General features: G+C 38.0%; 1 protein-coding gene across 1 annotated transcript in view; it reads right to left on the bottom strand.

Moving 5' to 3' along the window:
• The window catches only part of SPOCK1 (SPARC (osteonectin), cwcv and kazal like domains proteoglycan 1), a 241998-nt gene that overhangs the window by 76581 nt on the left and 140268 nt on the right, over window positions 1-25149 (bottom strand). Inside the window, exon 5 of the mRNA XM_071759083.1 lies at window positions 3641-3773. Within this exon, the coding sequence (XP_071615184.1) occupies window positions 3641-3773 (133 nt within the window). The remainder of the gene's footprint in view (window positions 1-3640; window positions 3774-25149) is intronic.

Below are 25149 nucleotides of genomic sequence, written 5' to 3'. Positions count from 1 at the left end.
ATTGACTTAATTAGTTTACAATGACTTAATTAAGATTTTCAGAACAACATTGTACCTAATTAGATGCATAATAATTATACTAATGTACTTCTCCATCTTTGAAGGGGCCGTTAGTCATAGAGGTGGTACGTTTTGTAATTTAAGATCATCCTTATTTTTATATTCGGATTAGTTAAGTGCAGTCATCGTTATGTTCAGGTAATTGCTTTATTAACCAGCTTAATTAAACTTCCTGTAAAACTGACAGCTACAGAGTTATTCTTAGTATGTTGCTAACAAAAACATTAAATAATTACATAGTGCTCTTTACAGGGCTTACTTTCCTCACAAGCTTAATTCATTAGTACTTTAAAGAGCCTTTAAAATTCTGACAACAATGTACTAGGGAAGGGCTTTGTATTGTCAGAGTATTAAATAGAGCTGTTATGCCCAGGAAACAGCAATTTGTCTTAAAAAAAATTAGAATATGGGAGACCGTTTGCATTTTAAAACATCCACATTTCAAGCAGTGAAATTCTTTACAAACCTAAAGGCCACAGAGTTCAAAGTTAATAGGAGAGAGTGACAAGGTTTCTAAAGTTCCCAGAATTTATGACAAAACTATGTAAATCCAAAAAAAAAAAACCCACCAAAAACAAAAGAACAAACAAAAAAACCAAACCAAAAAAACCCCTGTTGTTAACACAAATTAACCTAAAGGTCGATGTTTTGTGTTTTTTTATTTTTTTATTTTATTTATCCACAATGTCAGTTACTGAAGATTTGTAGAGACATCCCCGTTGTAGTAATGACCCTCCAGAACATGTCATGGAGCCCACATTTCTGCTGGGTTTTTAATGTTTTCTCTACTGCTCTGCGAATTGCTGCCTGCAGAGAATCCCAATCCCTCATAATCGAGGTGGATGGGCACAGTCAGTTCCCAGAATCACCAGTGCTACAATTAGCAGAAGAAAAATGCTTTCCTTCAAAATGCAATCTCCATAGAAAGCATTAGAACAAAGAGTGCAACAATCTGAGGATTATTAAAGAGTGCAAACCAGAAAGATGATAATGCTTTTGCTGCTTTGCCATACAGCCTTTCTGAAAGGAAGACATCATTATCCAGTGGGCAGACTAAGACCTTTAACAGCAACTAAAGCATTTAAAGAACAACAACTAAAAATCCACTTTATGTTACCTGGAATTAGATCCCTTAAGATTTCTTGAAATATTCATTAAAAAAAAAAAAAAAACCAAAAAACCGAAACAAAAAAACCAAATCAAAGTCTTTCATATTCCTCTGCTGAACATCATTCCAGATCAAGTCCTGCAGCCTTAGTTTTGCTTTAAGGTCTGAAACTAAACTTTGAAGGGTAGAAATTTAAGAAGCCAATAGTGATATATGGAATACTCAGGATCTATTCAAACAACTTCAACCCATGTCAAAGCTGAAATAGAAAAGGAACGTGCTCCTTCCTTGAAGAGGAACACTTTGATGAAGAGGACTAGGTTAGCTCCATTATCTGCCTGCCTTAGCTAGAGTTACAGATGCCTTCACTTTTGTCTAAGAATCCAAGAACCACATTAGTTCAGCCCTCTGATCCCTCAGCCTCGTGTCATCCCAAGTTGTGGATCCATTAAAAGCAAAAAATATGAAGGACTAAACAAAGAAGAAAATTAGAAACAGATTGGTGCTGAAGTGCACCAATCTTCCCAGCTTCTGGTAACCTCTGGCTTAGGGACTTGGTGTGCTAGAGGTTTCCTGCAGTGGGTAAATTCTCCATGAGTTTACAGAAATGCCATTTTTATCCATTCTATGTCAGAGCAGAATACTGTGCTACAGTGAATTTCACTATTTGATTTTGAGGTGAAAAAAACTCCAAAATTACTTTGTTTTGAAGCTGATTTATAATTTCATTAGATCTTGTTTTGTGAAGTACAGCATTTCTTTTCCAGTATAAATCACAATTTCATATAAAAACCCCACTGAACTGTTCCAGTTAATTCTGTGCTTCCTTGAAGGTTCCACACCTCTGAGAGCCATTACTGCCCTTCTCTAAGCACTTCTTCTACCATGTCAGTTTTGAGATGAAGTGAAAACTGAAGGTAACGAGAAGTCCAGTTTCTTCTTTACAGAGAAACAATCACATTTTGTGCTTATCAATTTCTTTTTTACCATGTTATTTGCATTTTTGCCTGGCAGTGATCATTACAATGTCTTCTGGGAAACAGCCAGATTTATTCTAAAAAGTAGCTAAATGAAAGCGTATGATATGTGTATTTGGTTGTTTTCTTTTAATGTGAATTACTACGTATTTACTGACACCAAAATTTCCTCTGCATTTTATCAGTCAGACAGCCACACTTCTGCAGGATCATTGCCTGGTCATTTGTTTCTACCTCAGCTAAGAGTTCAAAGCATGGAAAGAGCAATCCCCAGTCCAAACATTGCTGATAGCCATGACTGGCAGGCCCCAGTCATTACTGAAATGCTTTGATACTGCTCTGCCAGGCCATGAACTAGAAGCCCAAACCCTGTCTTCTGTCTAACACCCTGCTGTATTGGCAGGAAAAAAATCTAACAGAGTCAGGATCAAAACGTGCTGTGTGTTTGTGAATCCCACCTGGCCTGCCTATGGGAGCTGATGGCCTGTAAACAATTTCAGAAGATTTTTTTCCCCCCTGAAATGTAATGGCTACTCTCCATCTTTTGTTTCCAAGCTTAGCAAGAACCCTTCCGTTCACCACCTGTATCATTACACGTGCACAAAGCAGAGAATGCAGAGCCAGACCCAAATGCACACGTACAAATCCAGAGCAATGTGTTATTTGCCCACACTCAGATGTTCACCTTCTTGCATTTTCAGTCAGTACTGGAACATGCCAGCAATGCTGTGCCAGAAATAATTGCCAACAGCTCTGCACATGGAAGAAAATTACCAAAGAACAGCTTTGATTTTTGTGGCTTAAGGGCAAGAGAGAGGGGTGACATTATCTGGTGAAAACTAATGGTGAATGTGAGGGAAGCAGTTCAGTTCTGTTCCTAAAAGATAACAGAAACCTGTGATCATTACTGAACATAAAAATGTTATTTGTTAGGACATTAAAAATACACTATTTAGTTTTAATGTTCTGCCTACAGTATTTGCACCTCATTTACCAAGATTTTTTTCCTTTGGAAAAAAAAAATGCCAAAAAGTACTGTAATAATGTGCTTCTTTTGCTATGACGAAATATTAGAGGGATTACAAATCAGCATGACACTGGAAGAGCCTTCAATCAGAAAAAAAAAATCTAAAAATAAGTCACAGAACATTGATACTTCCAAGTTCTTTCAGCACTTAGAAATAAACTTTCAGTAGCCAATCTGATGAAATGAAGTTTCATCTGTTGCATCATAATACTGGACATGTTCTAACTCATTAACAAGAACGAGCTATTTAGAGAAACATGAATCATGACAGTAATAAGGTTCTGATTTGTCATTCTGATTTGCTGTTTGTCAAGGATGTAAAAATCTAGCACATTTTATACAGAAATACACCAAGAACTAAAGCAGATACTAATTTTAATTCTGCCTATTAATAAAAGGCAGCTTGTCTTCATACTACAGCCTGGATGACCCCATCTGACAGTGTTTCAGGTCACAAGCAGAACTTACCCTGGTGGTGTACGTGTGTCCATCAGATCCACAGACAGGGCTGGCGTGTGTCATGGGGCAAGGTTTGCACTTGGCTATGTTAGCTGGTCCAGTCCAGTGCTTCTGGGCCAAGTTGCCCTTCTTTTGTCTGAGGCTGTAAAATAAGGGACACCAGGGGTTTGGTTTTTAGCATGCTTGTAGAACACAGAAAAGTGAAAGCTTCTTTGAATAGGGCAAAGCTGGATTTTCAACCCAGGATTAATTTAAAGCAAGTACATTAAATGTAGCTCCTAACAATGTTTTATGATATGGCACAATGCAGGAGGCAATCTAAAAAGTAATAAATTGGTAGGCAGTCTTAGATTTACAATACTTGGCCGCTTCATTTTGATTTATAACTTTACATGACTTCACTTAATATGGCATTTTCTTCACCTACACAGCTTTTGTGGTGAAGCAGGCAAGTCATGCCACAGCAGATTGTATTTAGAGACATTTTCACCAGGCCTTCTCTGGGTTGCCAAGTTACTGTTAAGGTTGCAACTATTTTAAAACAAAATCCTTCAGAAAACCTTTCAATTTATGGTTATATATATTAAAAAAAAAGAATAAAATCCCCAAATTTGTCACAGCAGGTTCAGTAACCCCCTCCACACGCCAGCTACTGAACAGCTCTTAGTCTTGGATCATTCACCATTGCCCCAGGAATGCTATAAAAGTGACAGAAAACATCTCCAAATCTACAAATGCATTTGTACCATGGTAGTGCCTGCAGTTGTCCTCAAGTCATGGACTACTCAATTATTGCATTAAAAATGTCTATGAAAAGACATCTGCTCCAAAAGTTTCTTGCAAAACATGTGCTATCGATTCTGATTAATAGCTCATTTTCCTGCCGTAATGAACTACTTGACTGATACAACATGAATTAATTATCACCAGCCTACTGTTGTAAGCTGATTAAAAGTTTGCTTTAGAAACCACGAGTCAATGTTACAATGCAGCTTCATTTTTGGCCATGTGTACTTGTCTTTTATTTGAAAGCATTTACAAGGGAAGGGAAGGCATCGAAGCAGCTTTGCTGGAGACTGTGTAAGAAAACTGCCATCTGTTCTCATACCACAGTAGAAAAAAAGGTTTAACAGTTCAGCTAGAAATACATTTCAATGTGCCACTGAATGACTTTATCACAATTTTAGAAAAATATATACAGATTTCTTTTAAAAGCAATTTCACTACAGTTTGCAATTTGCTTTACAATACCAACTGATGTAATGACTCATTCAGCTGCTAAAATAATAAAAAATTCTATTATTTCACCTCAGTTCTAGTTTTCTTCAAATCTAACCTTTGTCTGTCCCAGTGATGAACAGGACTATTAAGAAGCCTGTGTCCACAGAAGGAATTCAATAATGATATTATAAACTATGAAAATAGAAGCCTAGTATTTAAGACTAAATTCCCTTTTTATTTTGAAGATGCTTTCTTAATGCACAGAGCAGCCTTCACTCTTTTTCCCTCTTCACCCTCCTTTTCTTGGGTTCTACAAACCCTTGATTTAAGTTTTCCAGAGTAACTTTTCAGCAGACTCCTTGCCTCCAACAATGCTCTGTTACTACAACAGACTGATTATCTTATGTTCTTCAATCATTCTGAATACAGGCATTTCATTTGTCTTTTCAGCCTGACAAGAAAATTTCCTTTTTCATCTAACGTGGGGCCCTTCACTTCTATACTGAGGGTAAAAAGAAGAGGCACAGCCTTCAGCTGGAGCTCCATCCTCTGCAGCTGCTTTGAAGCCAAGAGCAATGCAAAGGCTGAGCCAGGACCTAGATTGGTTTCACCTGAGCTTCATTTACAGATGCTGAAGGAAACATTATGCCCTTCCTCCTCTCCACGTTCATTTTTGAGATTTTCTTTTGATAATAAGAGGAAAATTATTCTCTCAAAGAGGGTGATATCTCATATTCAAGAAAAATTCACAGGGGAGTAAATCTCAACGTATTTTATTCTTTTAAAAAGAATAAGTTAGCAGTTTTTGCAGCATTTCTTCTAACATGGAAGGAGGCAAGAAACCTGCAGCAATCTGAATTTCCACAGGTGGGAGGTGATGGGCAGCACAGCAGCCATTTTGGTTGGGATTCAAAAATGAGTGTTTTCTTTTTAAGCTACAGCTTTTTCAGAAACAATAGCACAGTGTCCCCGTACTTGAAACAAATAAAAAATAGCTTTTATCTGCTTGGTCAAGTAAGCAATAAGAATGCTTTAACTGATAATGCAGATTCTGCACCCCCACCAAAAATACAGGTAAGCACTTATTTCCTAGGGAGAACATCTATTTTTGAAAAGCAAACATGCATTTTTCTGGATATTTTGAGAGGCTGGATAACCCTTTTGGAAACTTTTCAATCCAATAACCCCAAAAAACATAACAAACATCCAAACAAATTAAAACCTAGACCAGAATATTGGCTGCCATGAACAGCCAGCCTGCAAATCCCTTCTCAATGGAAGTGCACATTCACAAACTCTGGGAACATGTTTTGCTATGCAAATCATCTTGTTTTAGAAAAAATATGTCAGGAAGAAGCCAAGCCAAAGAAAATCAGGCCTTGTTGTGCATTTTTTTGTGGTTTGGTTTTGGGGTTTTTTTTCCTCACAACTTAACCAACTTTAGTCCTCTTTTAAGACTCAAAGTTGAAAGGATCTACTACAAATCATTAGAAAATATCAGCTGTGCAGAAAGAATAAACCAGAAACTCTCCACAGGCAGAAAAGTCTGTCACTTCCATAAGGACACAAGGGCCAGGTATTTTCAGTATTCCAGAAGCAAACAGACATGAACATCTACTCAAGTTTTAGGACTGGCAGGCAAACCCTGCCTGCTTTTGCTTTTCAGACTGCTAAACTGAGAGGAGTAAGATTTAAAGGGCAGTCAAGTTTTACAAAATTCAACCTCTTAACAAAAAGAGATTTTAGTGGTTTAAAACATCCACACGGCAACATACTCGACACCATTACTCATTCCCCAGACATACCACTTACCACAGAATGGAGAAATACAGGGAGACTGTACCTGGCTTGCTCACACAGGAACAGGGAGGCTGTAGGAAGGTTCCCAGATGCCACCAGCCAGGTGACAGGACCATACACAACAACCATGCTGAACAACCTGCCCTGGAATCACAAAGTCCTCCACCACCACCACACAGATCCCCCAAACACAAAGGAAGTTCAAAAGCTCCAGGAGAGTTGGCTCCACCCAATATTAAAGAGGCTTCCAGGTGTGCCTTGGAGCAGAGCTGATGAGTGCAGCTGGTGGCCTTGGCCCAGCTGGCAGCTCCAGTAACACCATCAATCCATCAATGAGCCTCTTCCTGGGCTGGTGACTCAGCTCAAAAATTATGTTTTTTTTTACATTTACATTTACAATTGGTAGTATTCAATTTAATTTTAAATTATACACAGGTCATAGAACTCTGAGCAATTTCATTTTTATTTGCCTTGAAATACTCTTGGAGAAAGAGACATTTTAAAATACTTTGAAGTAGCATTTTTAAAAGGGAATAATTTCTCAGGGTGAAACCTGAAGGGCATTACCAAAGAGCATCCCAGCCACAACATAAGAAGTGACAGTGGCTATGAAATGGATAAGTTGGTTTCAACCAATACTTCCGAGCTCTCCAACAAAGTCCATTTTCTTTTATTTACTGATTTTATTTTGCCCAAAGGAACTTTTGAATGAATTTTCAAAGATCTGCTGCAAATTACATCAGAAAGTTTCTCAAAACTCAACAAGTTACACAATTTCTTCTAACAGAGAGTGTCAGGTAAAGAAAATAGAGAGATTGGTACTGTCTCTTCTTGTTCTCTAAGTCACCGTTTCAGTGATATTCCACAAGCATAGATTTGGTTCAATAGATGCTGCAAATTACTAACAACACTCAAGTCTGTTTCTACAACAATTTACTTAGGACCTATCTGAATAGCATGGAGTTGGCCAGCATTTTTTCATAAAACAAGGCTTAACTACGAAATCCTAATTTGACAAAACCAACTTATTTCATGGAGGTAAATTTGCATTACTGAACTTTTAATGACATTACCACTGCATATCTAGATGGTGGTGTCCCAGTTTATCTGAGGCTGCAAGTGTTGGTCCAACTCTGGGGCTTTGCAGATACCCTGACATATAAAGTGCTACAGGGAGAGAAACTCTTGTCCCTCTTTCCTCTTCTCTAAAGCCAGAAATCTCAAAGTCCTCAAGGCTCTGGTCCTAATTGGGCTGATTGCATCTAAGACCACTGGTCTCTTCTGGAAGATCTCTTCCATGTATCAATAGACAGAGATCTTGCTATCCTGAGGATCTGCTGGTTCCCTGGAAGGCAGGTTGGAGTTATGCCCAGATGCTGACACCCTTGTCTTCAGGTTACTGTGAGTGCCACATGTCACACAAATAAAATTAAAAAGTTCAGTGCACCAAAGGAAGCTACCTAGTATTTGTACTTCCTGAGAAGGAGCAGGGAGCTCTGACAGAACAAACCCAAATGGTTTCCTGAAGCTGGAACAAATCACTGTGGAAAAAGTTTAAAATGTATTGCTTGTACTTTCTCTGTGCCTTGTGCACAGTTTGTTCTTGTCTCCCTGAAGGAAGCTTGTCACAGCAAAGATAAACCCAGCAGTTCCTGCCTGCTTCTCTCTTCCCCTTCCCTAAGTTGTTTCTCTTATTCTTGAGGAACTGTGTAGCAGAATGTGCAGAGGAATGGCCTGAGCACGCGTACACAGCCCCACATTTGAGGCACTCAGGTGCTAATTACGAGGTGTGAGTGAAGCCCACCTGTGTTAAGCCTCCGCCCCCACCCCATTAGGGTTTTGCCTCAGCTGCATTGCACCCAACTGGCTCCCTTCTCCCTGGTTCACCTAATCAGGGGCTAGACTGTGGTCTGTGCCCGCATCCTCCACCAGGTGCAGACGGGTGAACCTTTCCTGGGGCACGGCGCTCTGATGTCAAAGAGGTGTTCTGGCCAAGCTGCTCAGGCAGTGCTCTGATTTTGCTGCCTTGAGACTCGGCTTAGCCTCGTTCAGTGCTTCTGCTCCAGACTCAGTTAACCTCCTCCTCTCGCTGCTCCAGAGGGAGCTGAGCGTGTGTTGGGAAGCTCCCCTTGTATTGGCTCCCCAATCCCGCTCATGTGCAGCTGAGGCAAACCCTAACGGGGCGGGGGCTTAACACAGGTGGGCTTCATTCACCCCTCCCACCTTGCAATTAGCACCTGAGTGCCTCACTCGTCGGGCTGTGTACACATGCTCAGCCCATTCCTCTACACATTCTGCTACAGAAATGAATGACAGAGCATAAATCTGCCAGTATAAATGGCAATGTTCTCTTCTTTCTTTGTATCATTTTTGTATTCTGTTTATTAGAGCTAAGAGTTCGGCCTCATTTCCACAACCTTTCATATTTTTCACAGGAGCTGTATATACCTTGAGCACTACCAGGCAAGCTATGCGAAGCAAACAAGCTACACATTTTTCCTTGGAAAAAACCCAAAAAGGATACTAAGCTTTTGAATTAGACAAAGACTCCTTATTTAATACAAACCCTTTAAAATGAGAACAGAGATGTGATTAGAATAATCTTTCTAACTGGAATTTGCACCTTCACATACAAAGAATAATAACATGCAGAGTTGCCTTGCAATTTAGCATCATCCCAGTGGACTTGTATACTACCACTTCCTTTGATTTCATTATTCAAAGAAGTAATTTCAACTATCTGATTGTACTAAGGCTGCTGATTACTTTCTCTTGCTGCCTTCATATCTGCTTCCCAACAGATCTGGCTTAAAAGAGCCATAAGAAATAAAAGGCTTTGGTAGATGTGCAAAGATTCTTAATGGGATATGGTGGTGACTGGGGACCTTCCTGGCAGGATGAGGCTTGTTCAAGACTTTCTACCTCAGTCCATGGATACTCTACTCACTCTGCTGGTCTTTCAAACAGTGGCACCAAGGAGATTATATTGAGATTATTATATGAGAATAAATATGTCCATGGCTTGAGAGTATCAGTAGCCACAGGGCTACTGGCAGAGAGTAGGCTGTACTCAGAAGAAGGAGCTGAAAAAAATAGGGAAGAGGGAAAAGGAAAATCCTGACTGTTGAGGTGAAGGTGAAATGGAAAATAGGTCTTTCCAAGGCAAGAGAAAGAGTCAGGCCTGTATTTCTTGTCAACAATAAGGCAGCATGGGGAAAACAACATAGGAGGGGGAATCTGTCAGCTGGATACAGGGAAGGACAGAAGCTCAGCTACAGCAGTAAGTTTTACAAGAGAAATTCTGACAGATTTGCAGGGAAAATGCCCTGAAGATTCTTGCATAGCTGGACATACTAGGTCCAGCTGGCAACCAGCTCTTGAAAGAGAATAAAGGATCTTGCTCAGGGTGCTCAAGGTGTAATAAGATGAAGGAATCTTTTTACTTCTTATTTTCTCATGTGTTTTAAAAGAATGGGGGATTTGGAAATGGTGACATAGATTCTGAGGACATAGAAGGTAAGAAATATTGTACTTTGACTGATTTGATACAACTGAGACTCAGCATCATTGAGGCAGAGAACCCCAACTGCAGCTGACTGAGGAAGGCAAAACAGCAGCAAGGTCTCTGTGTAACAAACAGGTATAATATGACATTTAAATGTGCTTGCTGATAAACTGCCAAGACAATTTGATCTGGACAGGATCAGGATCTCTCAGTATCCACCTGAGATGTTAGTACCTGGCCTTACTTATTCCTGAACTAAAAATGGTAAGATTGTTTATTAGGGTCATTAGAGAAGCACATGCATTTCTGCCTTTGGGAGCTTTAATGCATAAAAACAGTGTTTGAAAGGTCCCCTTCCATTCACAGATTATTGTGATTACAGGCAATTTATTTTTTAATCTAAATTCTTAATTATTTGAAACTTTTAGACCTAATACATTTGTTCCAGCTGCATAGATATAAACACTGGCAAGGTCCACAAAAAAGAATCAAACCAAAAAATCCACACAAACACACGATCCCTGTGTTTTTTAAAAATCATTATGCTCTATTGAATAAATAATAACGCTTCTACACTCTGCCTGTTCTCATGAGTTTTCATAAGAGAATTATTTTCCTTTTCATCATTTTTTTACACTAACATAAAAAAGAAACTCAGATACCAAACTATGTTAAAATAGAATGAAGTGCCTTGAATTTCAAAAGAGGAGGGGAGATAGCACAAAGTTCATAATTAAAGCTGAAATCTTTTCCACCACTCCTCAACTTGTAGTAATCTTCAGCAGCCACTTCTGAACCCTGGATTTTGCATGCTGTCTGAGTCACTGTAGCTTGGTGCTTAAAGGTGAAATGCAGTGCAAATTTAATACTTTTGTTGCCATTAGCTTGCTTTTCTTCCTTCTGTGGCAACCTATATGTTTTTTTTCCCTTTTACCAGAGAAGAATAGTTTTTAAGAGGATGAAGATATCTTTTCTCTGCTGATTATTTTGATATTAAAATATTGTATTGATCAGGTCTGTCTCCTCCTGCTGATGGAGCCTGCTAAGACCTCCCAAGAATCTAAATTGCTGATGGCATGTGAGATTATTCTGAGCTCTCACATTTGCTTGGGAAGAAGAGGGGATCCTCCCTTACAATGCCCTGTTTCATGCAATTAGACAAGTCCAATTTTTTTCTACCAAATCTGGCAAAGCAGTCAATTCCCCCCATTTCCCTGTTACAACTCACATTTCTAGTTACGATGTGGTTAAGTAGCTTGGAAGTTATTTAGGAAGGCTAAATATCACAGCAGATTTCTTGGCAGCATTTAGCAATGCTGGAAAGTTCCAACACAACGATGAAATCTCCCAGAAGCTGTGGACAGACAAGTTTGAAAGTGTTCCTCAGTCTCAGCCACCTGCAGTTGGTCAGGTTTAACACCAGCAAAGCCCCAGGGTCTCTCATGTTTCTGCAGCTTGGCAGGATGAAACTGCTGGGACAAACTTGTGGGTTCAAAGAGGTGGCAGAGCTCCACCAGGATCTTTATCAGCTCTGTGGCCATCAGTAGGGTTTCTAACCCAGCCTAATTTCCTACAGCAATGACAGTAGCTCAGTCACATGCCCCAGATTTCTCACTTCTACACTCCCCAAAGCCTTACTGCCTAAAAAGTGGGGGGGTTTTTTTTGGTTTTTTGGTTTTTTTTTTTTTTTTTGTTTGTGTTTTTGTGGTTTGTTTTTTTTTTTTTTTTTTGTGGGGTTTTTTGTGGGTTTTTTTTTGTGGTTTTTTTTTTCTTTTTTCTTTTTTTTTTCTTTTTTTTTTTTTTTTTTGGTGTTTTTTTTTTTTTTTTCATTAAAGCAAGAAGGTTCAGAAATCTTATTGTCACTTTGCAACTGCAGGGGAAAAAACAATGAACCCCCCCAACCCAAGCATCCTCAGACAGCTCAGCTGTGTTCTGCTTCATTATGTTGATTTTGCTTTTCCTAAGGCAAAGAACATGCAATCCTCACAAAAACTGACATGTTGCTGGTAGGGATGAGAAAGTAAATGCATTTTAAAAAATACAGTAATAACTCTTGCCCTTAAGGCACTAAACCAAATGTCTCTTTTTAAAAATGACTGCACAGAACTTCTATTGTGTGAATACTTTGCTACCATGGTACAAACAATCAGTTCCAAGCTATGCTAACAAAATATTTGCCCCTTCTGACACATTTTATTATGAGAGAGGCTTATTAAATTGTGAAGAAGGCTGTTGCAGAATAAGCTGTTGAGATTTTTACAATAAGCACCCATTACCTAAGAATCCATATCTGATTTCTGAATAGAATTGGCTTGTCAAACAACAGACAATTAAAAAAAAAATCCAGTGCCAAGGCCACCTCCAGAATATTGTCAAAATCCAGCATGCAAGGTTGGCTTGGAAAAATAATCAGAATGCAGTTTCCCATGGCAGAATAAAATGAATGTTAGTGAAATGCATGCTAACCAAACCAGTTATAAATATCAGAAGGAGCTGGGCAGTTTTCAAATCCCATCCTTTTTAGCATCTAAATAAGCTAATGCTCCTGTTGCTTATTCAGCACTGCTGATTTATAGAGCTCAGTACTATGAATGTCTAAACATTCTGCTGAATTTCTCAACATATTCAGTGCTGTCTGCCTGATTATTTGATGCTAGAGATGGAGCTTATAATATCTATACTATTCCCAGCTTCTCAAATGAGGCCATCAAGAGCATTATCCATCTTATGGCAGGCTATGTCTTAATGAAAGTTGACTGGAGCTTCAGGAAGATCCCAAACTGATAGACAGAATTTACATAATCATATTAATTTATGAGACTGACTGAATGCACATGATCCAGTCTAGAGAAAGCACATGGTGTAAGACACCTTTAGGTAAAATTTGAAGATGAATGCAATCGACATACTTGTAGAAACTGCAAGATATACATTTCATGAGTTACTTTCGCTGAGTTATTAAAATTTCATTTTGCTGTGACCTTGAATCATGGAGCCCAGCAACCATGCATTGCAAACCATCCATTCTTTCCATCTTCTTCAAACATGTAGCTCCATAGGATCCTCTGCCCACAGAGGCTTAAGGAACCATTAAAATGCAATGGAGCTTCACATTTACACTTTTGAAAGTTTCAGTATTTCATAGCAGTTTCCTCAAAAGCATATTTTACTGTGTGAAAAAGTGAGACTCAACCAGTGCTATATTTCAATATACAGTATAGCATTACCTGAGACTTTTACAGTTTGGTTTTGGGTTTTTGTTTTTTTTTTTAATTTAAATTGTTTGCTAGATTATTAAATAGGAATCAGTTTAGTGCAGATAATGTTGGTTGACTATGTGCCACATTACTTTCATTCACTCCTTCACACTTGAATTTCACTTCAGCATACATTTCCCTTTACTTATCTTGCTGTTATCATCTATGCATTCATGTCCTCACCCTTCTGCTTTGTCCCCATTCATCCTTTATGACTTGACATATTGATGCTGTGATGTCAAGGGCTGGATGAAACTCATTATGAAATTAATAGCTCTCATTGTATTTTACAGAAAACTGGACTATGGTTTTCTGAAAAGAGTACAAACCAAGTACTTGAAGCAAAATTTCTGAACTAACAAAGGAACTAATTAAAAAAACTCAGACTTCTGAGCTCTTCCTTTGCTAAGCTAAAATATTGTTGCAAATGAAAAATTTATACACAGATAAAACACAGAGGCTCAAGAAATTAACTATGGATGAGGTGCTAAATAGGAATGACTGCAGTGTAATTCAATTTGGCAGTCTTGGGCTTCAGGTAAACTGGATTAGCAAAGACTAGAAATATCTGTCAAAGGACTTGAAAGAGAGTTAAAGGCAGATGACTGGCCAGAACAATGGCACACAGCATCATGATGTACAGCAATGAAGAATGAGCAGGCTAATTTATACAATGGAACTACAAAATGTCCCTTTTATTCAACATGGACCATCAATTTAAATGCCAATAAAGTACAAAGAAAAAAATTCTAAAGAAGAAGAAAGAAAAAGCAGAGGACAGATAAGTTCCCTGTATTTCTATCTGTTGAATAGTCTTCTGATCAAGTCAAGAGACTGGATGCTAGACTAGAGAAGCAGATCTGATTCTTTTTTAGTGTTCTCAACTCTTTTTAATTAACTCTGTTCTCTCACAACTTCTTAACGCATTATATAAATGAACAAAAAACCTTACATTGTACTTTACTACACAGGTTAATTAGTCTTACATAGTTGATGATCACCCATTGTACCAACCAACTAATTAGAATGGGTTGTTTGGTTTCATAAAAGAAGATGGGTTGTGTGGTGATCAAAGCTCCTGCTGGCTAAATCAGCCAAGCAAAATCTGATATCCCAGTGACCAGGCCACTCACCCAGGCTGAGGAATCTAAATCCCTTCCCCAGTTAACACCAAGAGAAAGAAATAAGAACCACAGGCTTTGAGGCAAAGCCATAAAGAAAAGCCAACAGGCACTTCTCAGAAGATCCAGAAAATTATCCCACCCAAATCAAAAGGCTTGAACCTCTCAATTTTACTTTCTACACTTTCTATTATACTTTTACATCCTACTCATATTTTCAAGGTGAGAACCTTGTAAATACTATGCAGATAATTCTTTAAATTTAAGAGCTAATCCAAGAACATTAAAAAAAAAATCAAACAAACAAACAAAAAAAACCCCAACAAAACACAACAGTTTTAAGTAATTTATCTAATATTTGATTTCACAGAAGTCACAGTTTTTAAGACTGGCTGCAATTCAAGTTTTCTTCTTATCTACTAGACTAATTGGTGTAGGAAGTAACTCTGTGGAATGTGCTAGAAATTTTGACTTTTTAAATTGCAATCACTGAACATTCTGTATTTGCTTGCAATGAATCTTTTAGGGCTTCATTGTTAAAGTAGAGAACATAAATCCAATAACTGATAGCAAAATGAAGGCTTGATAATTCTCTCTTAACTAATTTGAAAACTTGTTAATCTTCTTGCCCCTGCTATTCCACAAAGATTTAATAGCACAGATCTGTAGAAATGTTTCCTGGTAATTACGCCTCATTAATGTAACAGAATCTATCATGATACGTTTGCTATTTATTTATTTATTTCAGGCAGCTCTACCCTGGAGGCAGTTAAGTGGCTTAGAATGAATATACAGCCCTTGATAAAAGATATAGCACTGAATTTACGGATGGAAAAGGTGAATATGAATCTTCAAAATATAAAATAATACCATAGGCTTTCAACTCTACAGGCACTTAAGTATGAGAGGAGCTTTATTTCCTGCTGAGGAAAGAGAATGGTGGAGATCAACATTGTCTCTGGACACCCAGCTCACAGCCTCCATTAGCATGGTGTTCAAGCTTCTTTCAAGCTGTTAAAAAAATTGGCTGAACTGTAAGAAGTGTAAATTATAACACAGGAATATCAAGATTTTTTCCTTCCTTCTTTTAAAGATACAGAAGATACAGGTTCCTGGCAATGAAAATATCATATATTATAAATCTGGTTAAAATCTAGAGATACATGCAATGTGTCTTTCACAATTGTGCTGAGGTAGTATTCTTTTTGCCTCAAAATTTCACAGCACAGCCTTGCCTTGTTATAGTTAATTTGTCAGTGGAACAGCAATACCTGAACAGACAAAGTTAAAGAAGCAAAATATTTTGGGTTGATTTCTAACCAGCAGTCGTACTCCCTACGTACAGAGCTTTAAACAGACTGAACTTGGGTGCCTCATGGCCATAAATAATGTCATTTGTGGTTCACTGGTGGAATTAATCTGATATAAAATGACTAAATTGAAAATCTGTAGGTTGAACTCTTGATGAGTTCTGGCAAAGCACTAAGCAGGCAATCATAAGATCATTAATGAAAAGTGAATGATAGGAATTGCAATATTAAAGAAGCAGGAAGCAATAGATTAAAAGTTAATTTTGATAACATAACTTGTGCACCAAATAAGAAAATGATTGATGGAAGGAGCTCCTTTTTATTGTTTTCATATGCTATTTCTTTCAAAATATTGCCATTAGATGGAAGTGTATGGCTGTAAAAGGGATAATACACCTAAGACTGCCATTCCAACTTACATTAGCTGTCACTCACACCTTTGTTGCTAATCTAGCATGGTAGTAGCAAACCAATGAGGAAAGCTCTTCCCAATTTAAGTTTTTTGTAACCTTTAGCTCCAAAATGAAAGCCAAGATACTTGCTGATGGATTCCTCAGGGGGCTCTTAAATATGGATTCACCATTTTTCCTAGTGAAGTTTTGTGCCTGAAATGATGAAGGATGTTGAAAAAGATAGCAAATTCAGCAGAACTCTGAAGAAAACCACTTCTCTCTTTAGAGAAGCCCAAGTTTTCCACACAAGGAAGAAAGCTGTGAACTCTGCAAGGCAAGAGGTGTAAAGGAGTCTGGTCTAACTCCTTAGAATTTTAGCCTATTGTTATCAGTGTCTTTCACTGCTACTGAAAGGCTTTAGAAGCAATAACTGGAAAATCTCTCAAGTGCCATGGTAAAATATAGAACAGTTTTATGAACAATAAAGAGCTTTCTTTGGAAGGCTTATAAGATATATAAGTTGAATCTGTGTCACATTGCAGACACACCATTGTAAGAAGCAGCAAACTGACCAGCACCAAATGAAATGCAGTATTTTTGAAGGCCTAATTTGCAAATTTCATACAAAATATATTGTTTGCAATATCCATTGCAATTGAAATATATAATGCCATTTATCAAAGGGCAGATTTCAAAGTGCTGCACATTTAATACTTTTTCCAATATAATGGGATGTTGGAAATTGAAGAAAAGCTTTAATAAAATTCCTTTGCTGTAAACATCAGTCCTAATCTTACAAAAGCATGCCTTTTATTAGCACTAAGAAGACTTTTCCACTGAACACATTCATGTCCTGGGGCTTCTACAGCAAATACCAGCAATAAATTTAGAATTTCCAGTAAACAGATTATTGTATTAATATAGAATAATTTTCAGAGCATTGGAGGTCATTTGTAAACATTAAATAATCATTCCTGACTGACTGGATTTTTTAACAGATTTAAGATAAGCAGCAGAAATATAAACATCTCTAAATATTATAAAATTGTTTCCAGGAATTCCATGCTTAAGATTTTTTGCATATGAAACATACAAGGAGTGTGAATGAGGAAATAGATCCTTATTCTACCTGGCTGCAGCAAACCCCAAAAGATTACAGATTTCAGGTGCTGTGAGGATTAATTTAGTCACAAAGGAAGTCAGGCAATAGTTCAAAGCAAAAACCACACGAATGTGACCTACCAAGGTCCATGGTCAAATGTGGTACTGCAGACAGGTAGAACTGTCCTCTTGGGTCCCACATCTTAACAAATCTATCTGATTACATTTAAAGAAATAGTAATAATGATGATATGTCAACGTTGTCTGAAAAAGCAAACAGTATTGGCAATCCAAGAATTACCAAGCTACTCCATATGTGAAGCTTAATGATCCACAGGCAATGAGCCCTGTCCTGCTTTATTCATTTGTTTGTATTTATTTGTTGGAGAATCTCTTGACACTTGCCAAGCAGATGACATTTATACCAATTATTCTTTTCACTTCTTGCTCACTTCACAGTGAGCAAGAGGAGCTTTCTACACAACAAAAAAGCCAATATTCCTTATGTTGTGAACATTCCACAATCCAAGTCAGGAATAGATAAATGCCACAAAGGAGGTAACTAAACTTTAAACTCATTCAGACATCTCAATGGAAAGAGGAGCTTTTGGATGCTAACTTAGCTTTGAATGCTAACTCTTGACAAGTTGAGTACTGGTTTTTTTTATGACCAGTTCTGGAATCAACAGAAGAACCCACTGAGATAGTTAAAGAAGAAAGATTGTGGTTACCCTTATTGTCCTTTATTTTTCATATTTTCACATTTTCCTGCTGACTTGTGTTCCCTACAACTCCTCTGCACAAACTTACAGAATCATCCATCTTGGAAAAGACCTCTCAGATCATGGAGTCCAATTGTAATATTCACACATTCACTTTCAGACATGCATGTTCCATCAACATACATTTAAGTTTCACAATAGATCTCAGACATCAAAACACTTTATTTTATATTTAGTTTATACATAATGCTCGGATAATTATTGCTTGTATTTTTTTCAAACTCCTCCTCCCCCCTCCTTTCATTATCATGTGAATAAAATAAGTTTTCTAAAGAGAAAATTAATTTTGCCTTAAGAGAAAATTAATTAATTAATTTCAAAATTAATTTTGAAAATTAATTTTCTAGTGTGGATGAAACAAATGTAGAAAGCTATGTACAGATCCTTGAAACTTGCATATGGATCTACCCAGTTCTGGACTGTATATCAATGCAGAGATACACAGAGCATCTGAGCCAGAACTGTTACCCAGAAAGCCAAGTTGAAAGCCCACCTGGAAGACAGACATTCAAATTGCAGATATTCTACTGGGGCTCACAGAAAGCCAACCACTGGCTTAAAGCAGGTATGGATAGAACAAGCCCTTGAAAGAGGGCATTAATTAAAGAAATAAAGATTAAAATCCTAGTAAGCACTGACTCAGAAGGAATGTAATACCTAAAGATGCATAGAGTTTGAGCCAGAAGACTATGTAATAATTTTGGGGTTTTTTTTTGAGTCTATTACTTTGCTACGAAGAAAAACAGAGACAGTCAAGAGCAAAAAACCTAGCAAAAATCTAGCAAAACCACCAAAGGTCATTATTTCCAAATAAATATTGAGGAACCATTTAGGAAAACTCCAGAAATTTTAGGGGGATTTGAATAAATTTTGGCTAGATATTAGCAGGTTTCTAACCAGGAGGGTTGAGATGCTAAGGATTCTGCCAAATGGAGTAGAAGGGGCAACAAGCCTGATTATCATTAAGGCAGAACTTGGTAGACTAATGGAAAGGTTTATATGGTACTGCTGTAGAGGGACTGGACTAATGATCCAAGAAGTCACTTCTGGTCTATTTTTATACACTGCTAAAAGTGTACAAGCAGAAATAGTAAAAGCAGGAAATTAAAAAGTGGTCTTTAACCTGTCCAATAATATTATCTTTAAATGCACAAACTGAACTATTTATAAATGTTAATTAAAGCGCAGAAGATATTAAATTACTTTTTTTATTTTATTCAGTGTAGTAACTTTCTGATGATCGGAGAGGTATTGAGGTGGTTTTCAGTGAGTGCTCTGATATTGGTCTAAAAGGAGTTGTACATCAGGAGAACGTTTCCATAACCATTATATTTCCTTTTGTGCTTGCAGCATCCTTACACTAAAGTAGAGTACAATAGGATTGAAGCTGCAGAGTACAAGACAATGACCTTAGCAGTAAGACATTCACCCCAGCAGCCAGGCACTTGGTGACTGTGAATAATATACAGTAAATCCCCTGTTGATAGCAGGAACAAGTTCATCTATTGTTATTGCCAGAGCAGACAGATGAGGACTACATGCTCTAAAATCCATTATAAAAGAGCTGTGTGCTATCATATATTTTAAAAATTACTCATGTCCAATAGGAGACAGTCACCTTGCTCTACCCTAATGAGCTCTATAGCTGATGAAGCATGACTAGCAATGAGTTACCAGTTCTGAGGAGAGAAGTGTAGAGTGGCTAATTGGCCTCAGGATGCAGGAACTTTCTCATCAAGACACTGGTAACAGTCCCCTTGTCAGCTGTCACCTCGTTTCCATCTGTGCTCTGCCTGACCATCCTTTAGTGTGCCTTCATTTTTCTGTGAAAGTTTGAAAATGGATGGGGCAAAGCAAAGGGAGTGCTTTGGCCCTTCAGCACTTTTTGCTTTGAGTCAGGAACCCTATTTGAATTCAGCTGTAAAGATGACCATATTTTGAATTCAGCAGTACTTAAAATCAAGGAAAGTGATCAAGTGAAAGATCAAGGACATGGTTTCTCAACTTGAAGCCATTCCTTCTATATGCTCACTAATCAGGTGTCTTTTACCTCTGGATTTGGAAATACACAGAAGACAACAGCCTATCTAGGGCTTGTGAAAGTGAGAAAACAGCCTAAAAGGACAAAATTTTGTCTACTGAGGAGAGATACCACAGCAAGCTTCCTCCAGAAAATAACAAACTGGAGAATTTTTGTACAGAAATGCCTGGAAGCAAGTAGATCACTCTCGTGACTCAGAACAAAACTAACTCATATCATCTTGACAGATGAAAGCCAGGTCTTCCACAGACACTCCCTAAGGTCTCTTTAGTTAAAAACAATTTACCTGAGGCAGTGCTGAAATTGAAAAATGGACCACTCAGAGATGGAGACCTCCAGTTCACAGATTATTGTGTTCAGCAGAGCAGTTTCTTCTTTTAAACCAATGAATGCTGTTCCACTAGAAGTATCCTTGGACTCAATCCTGGGCTGTTAAACATGGAGACTTAGAGGAAAACTATTGACCTCTGGGAATTCATGCTAACATCATAATTTTCATAATCAGAATGTTTAAAATAACTGTAACAGGGAACAAAGTATAGTGCCAGGCTCTTCTACTGCTCTCTCTTAATGTTCAGTGGTTCCCTTGAGCACTTGAGCCCACATGAGAAAAACAAACATTCCTGATTTCCATGTGTCTGATCATTGTCTGCTGCAAACCCCAAAGCTTTTGCATGGTGGCAGAGCTATGTCTTTGTTGCCAAGCAGTCTGGAAGTGAAATACTTTTAAAAGCTTTCAGCTTTTCTCTAAAGATTTGCTCACACCACTTGCACTTCACGTTCTGTAAGGTACTCGGCTGTGATCTCCAAAGCTCCCCTCTCTTTAATTTTCCTGGATTCTCATTTATTTTTCTGGACAAACAGCATGAGCTACAGTTAAACTGTGTAATGTACCATGAGTTATGATATATTAGAAAGAATAAAAGTCCTTACAGGGTAATGCACTATAGTTTACAAATTACAAAAAAAAAAAAAAAAAAAAAAAAAAGCAATTACTCCATCCTGTTCATGTCTACAACTTTTATTCACAGAGGATTAAAATAATTTTCCAGAATTCTGTCAGAGGTACCCTTGGGAATAATAAGCCTAGATTTTTGGCAATTTCCCTAGTCAATATATTTGTTCAAAAAAACCCTAATGCAATCTGCTGGGTTTTGGAGTGTGTGTTTGATCAAATATTTTAACGCTTTTTCTTCTGAAGAAAAAAATCTATGCCAGTAGATTAGAGAAATCAATACTCAGCATAAAAGGGGAATAAAACAGGTGCATGAAAACTTTTTTTTTCTTTTTTCCTTTAAGGGTAAATCAGATTTTGTGGCTCCAGACAATTTGCAGAGAGATGCAAATATTGCTATATTGTTCCTTGGAAAAAAAGTCAAACAAATTTGAAAAGCCTCTTTCTTTTCCCCCCTTTTTTTTCTAAAACAATAGTCAAAATATTATTGCTCTGAATGGAGCAGTTTTGTTCCCTTAATTCTGAAAATCCAGGAAAGAATTCATTTGGTACCCATAAACAAATCTGCAGTAAAAAACCACCAAATTCATCCCAGAATTTACAAAACACTCTGGGGGGGTGAAAACTAATTTTGATATCTACATTTTTTGCATCCAGTGCATACAAAACAATTTAATCTTTATAATTATTTTAGTATAGAGCTGTATTATCCTAAATTATTGAGTGGAGCCCCCATCTCACCATCAAAGTTATGGTTCCCTGTTACTTTAAGAAGGCCTCAGTGTCCCAGAACACATTTTTTGTCATGCTGCCTACCCAAGATGAACAAACTGTGTTCTACTGGAGCTCAGCTGAAAATAACTGCATTTTTCCTCAGCTAAGATTAAATAATAATTGAAAGAACATTTCTTTTATAGCATATTTTCCAAATTTTCTGCATAATTTTGCCTGCCTTGCATCTGCCAGATTAGAAAAAAGCATAAAGACTTAAATGAAATGGGGGAGAGGCACATCCCTTCCATCTTCATTTTAGCACAAACTGGAAGAAAAGCAAAGATTTTCAGAGAAGTCAGAATAGTGACATTTTTTTTAAAACATTCTGAAGAAATCAAAACTTCATAGAGAAAGTAGTTGGATAGTCTCTAGGAAGAAAAAAAAAAAGATTGATTGCACTAAAGTGTGGTCTTGCCCTGCTATTGCCTGGGTTCTCCTATCTTGCTGCTTGTGGTAGCCCTTTCAAGAAAATACCAGTAAACCAGATACAATTAACACTGACAAATACACTAATAGGAAGCTGAACAACCTTATTTTGTAAAGTTGCCTTTGGGATATGCTTTTTTTTCTGGAATTGTACACACAGTTGTGTGTATTGTTCTAAATCAGCATGAAAATGAACAAGAAAGTAGAAAAAATCTATGGATATAGATACGGGGGACAATCTGGTGTTAGTAGATAAAGAGACAACTCATCATCTCCCAGGTTTGCTTCTGTTACACCACCTCATATAGATTGCTATATTCAGGCTTTGGTAAACCTGACCACATAAATCATGCAGAATTAAACATCAAGAGCTTAGGAACAAGCCCTCCCTCACATCAGTTTTGCCACTGAAAATGTGGGAGTCAGGTTTTCTGCTTGGGAAGGTGTTGTCCTCAAAACAGGGCTTGGTGGGCTGCCAACCCTCATTTGCATTTAGCACTGATGGAACATGAAAGCAAGAGAGGGAAAGCACAGACTTGTATGGGTCTGAGGGGAGAGAAAACCAACAGGGTTAGGGTTTATAGGCCCTGTATTAGGTGTATTTTTAAAAGTCACTGTTGATCTAATACAGAGACATTGAAAAATAATACTCTTTAAAAACCTTGCTTATGTGCACAACTTCTCAGTAAATCCCTAGAAGTGCATTTGCTGTGGTCACAGATTTGTCTTTGATGCTTCCAAGCAGCTCTTGAAAGCAGGTGGGTCACTGACATTCTTGCAACTATTAATTTCCTTCATCCATGAATTCCCTTTTGAGTACAAACTGAAGCCCATGAACAGAAGTGTTACAAAAAAGTTCAGCTTTACGTAAGGGGATGTTTTACTGGATTTGTTTTCAATAGGGTCTTTCCTAAGCAGAAATAGTTTATAAACCACAGGATTTGTAAAGAAAGAGAAGGAGATTGGCCTGCCCATTGTGGATAAATGTCATTGCCAACACTGCCATGTTGGTCAGGCCAAGTTTTTGACAAGCAATTTAGGAGAACAGATGTTTTATGTGCAAACTTGTGTGAACCTTAAAAAAGATAATAATGAGAAACACAGTAGTGGCCTCTCGTCAGCAGCAGTAGCCTCAAAAGCACTGAAGAAATAATTTTAAGTATGTAGGGTAAATAGCTGGACTTCTAAGCTACAGAAGAGAAGAGGAGATGTTGCATGATTACCTTTGTGAGTGACACACACAATACAGTGATGAACTAATTGGTGACTGCCAGTAAAATGGACTGAACAAAGCTGTAAACCCTGGATATGTTCATATGTCCATTATTTTTTCATCAATCCTCTTTTCTCACAGGTCTTTTCAAAAAAGCCCCAGAGTAACATCTTCCCTTCCCATCATGGGCCTCTTCTCCCTTATTTTCAAGAGCCAGGGCTGCTCCCCAAGGTGGCTCTGGTGGGGAGGGAAGGAGGAGGATGCAAAGAGCTCCAGGTGCCCCTAGAACTTGGGATGTGGAGCAGGATCCTTTGATACTCTTGGGGTACCACAACCAAACCTACCAGCACTATGAGCTGCTCTACCCACCCCTGCTCCCACATCCAGCAGGACCAAAAGGATCAAAGTCACAGCACTGGCCAGATCTGAGAGCCTCATTCTGAAGGTGGGAGAAATGCATACAGGATGAGTTGGCCATCATGGAGCCAGGGGATGAGTAAATATGTAAAATAACACGTTCCCATTTAACACAGTTTTCTACATGGCTATTGTATTCCTGCAGTGGTTTCACAAGTGTGCATTCCAGCACAAGGAAATGAGACAGCAAGGGTATTGCCTTGTTACTGATGATTTCAAAGTTAGCAATGCCTGGAAAAATACTGTTTCCTTGTGCTGCAACTCTTCAGCAGGCCAGTTAATCAGGTGATACAAAGCAATGGAGCTCCATCTGGATACCTCAGCAATAATGCAAGACGTTGCTTTCATGATTACTTTTTGCTGAGCCTCCAAACTTTGTAAAGCTACCACAGCAAGATGATAATGATGCATGAAATGGAAAGTTCTCTGCACACCCAAAAGCCCCGTGGATGCAAAAAGCATCTGCCATGGTGCTGTGTTATTTGATGGCTCTTCCTTCCTGTGTGCCTTCCCTGGGAGAAGTACAGAAGCTGTATCCAGGCTTTCAGTGATTTAAATAAGTGCAACTCCACCTCTTGCAATGCATTTACTCATGATTAACATGGCCTTAAATATGACTGAAGTCAGATGTACAGCAGTATTAAAAAAAAAAAAGAGAAGGATGTTGCAGGACTACAGATGAAAATCTTTAGTAGTGTTATTCCACTGATTCAAATCAGCAGAGAATCTGGCCTAGTTACTTCCCTCATTGACACGCCTGCCCTCTGGATATTTTGAGAATAAAACCACTTTGGGGACATATGTGCCACTATCAGACATCAGCAGTAGTTCTTTCAGCATTACAAAACTTGTTGGAAATTGTTTGGAGAATTTTCAAAGTAAGTTTTCAATACTTTTCCATTTGCCTCCCTTGTCACAGTGCAACTCAAAGGTTAGCTGAAATAGCTGCAGGCACCGGAGGAATCACAGAGAGATCACATGAAACACAGCCTGGTTTCTGAAAAAAAAAAACCCAAACCCCCAGGATGTTCAGCTCCTCCTCTATACCATTATTCTGTATCATTTTAGCCACTTTGGGGACATTAAATACTGGAAATAGCTCAGAAAGCGTTTGGCTCAACATTTATTCCTGTATATCATAAAGACTACTTTATAATGCAAGTGCTTTAGATCCATCCTGACTAGAAAATGTAAGCTACATAA

Source organism: Heliangelus exortis, chromosome 15, assembly GCF_036169615.1.
Source record: "Heliangelus exortis chromosome 15, bHelExo1.hap1, whole genome shotgun sequence".
Taxonomy (NCBI): domain Eukaryota; kingdom Metazoa; phylum Chordata; class Aves; order Apodiformes; family Trochilidae; genus Heliangelus; species Heliangelus exortis.
Note: the sequence above shows the minus strand (reverse complement) of the source record. Positions and strands in the feature narration are given on the sequence as shown.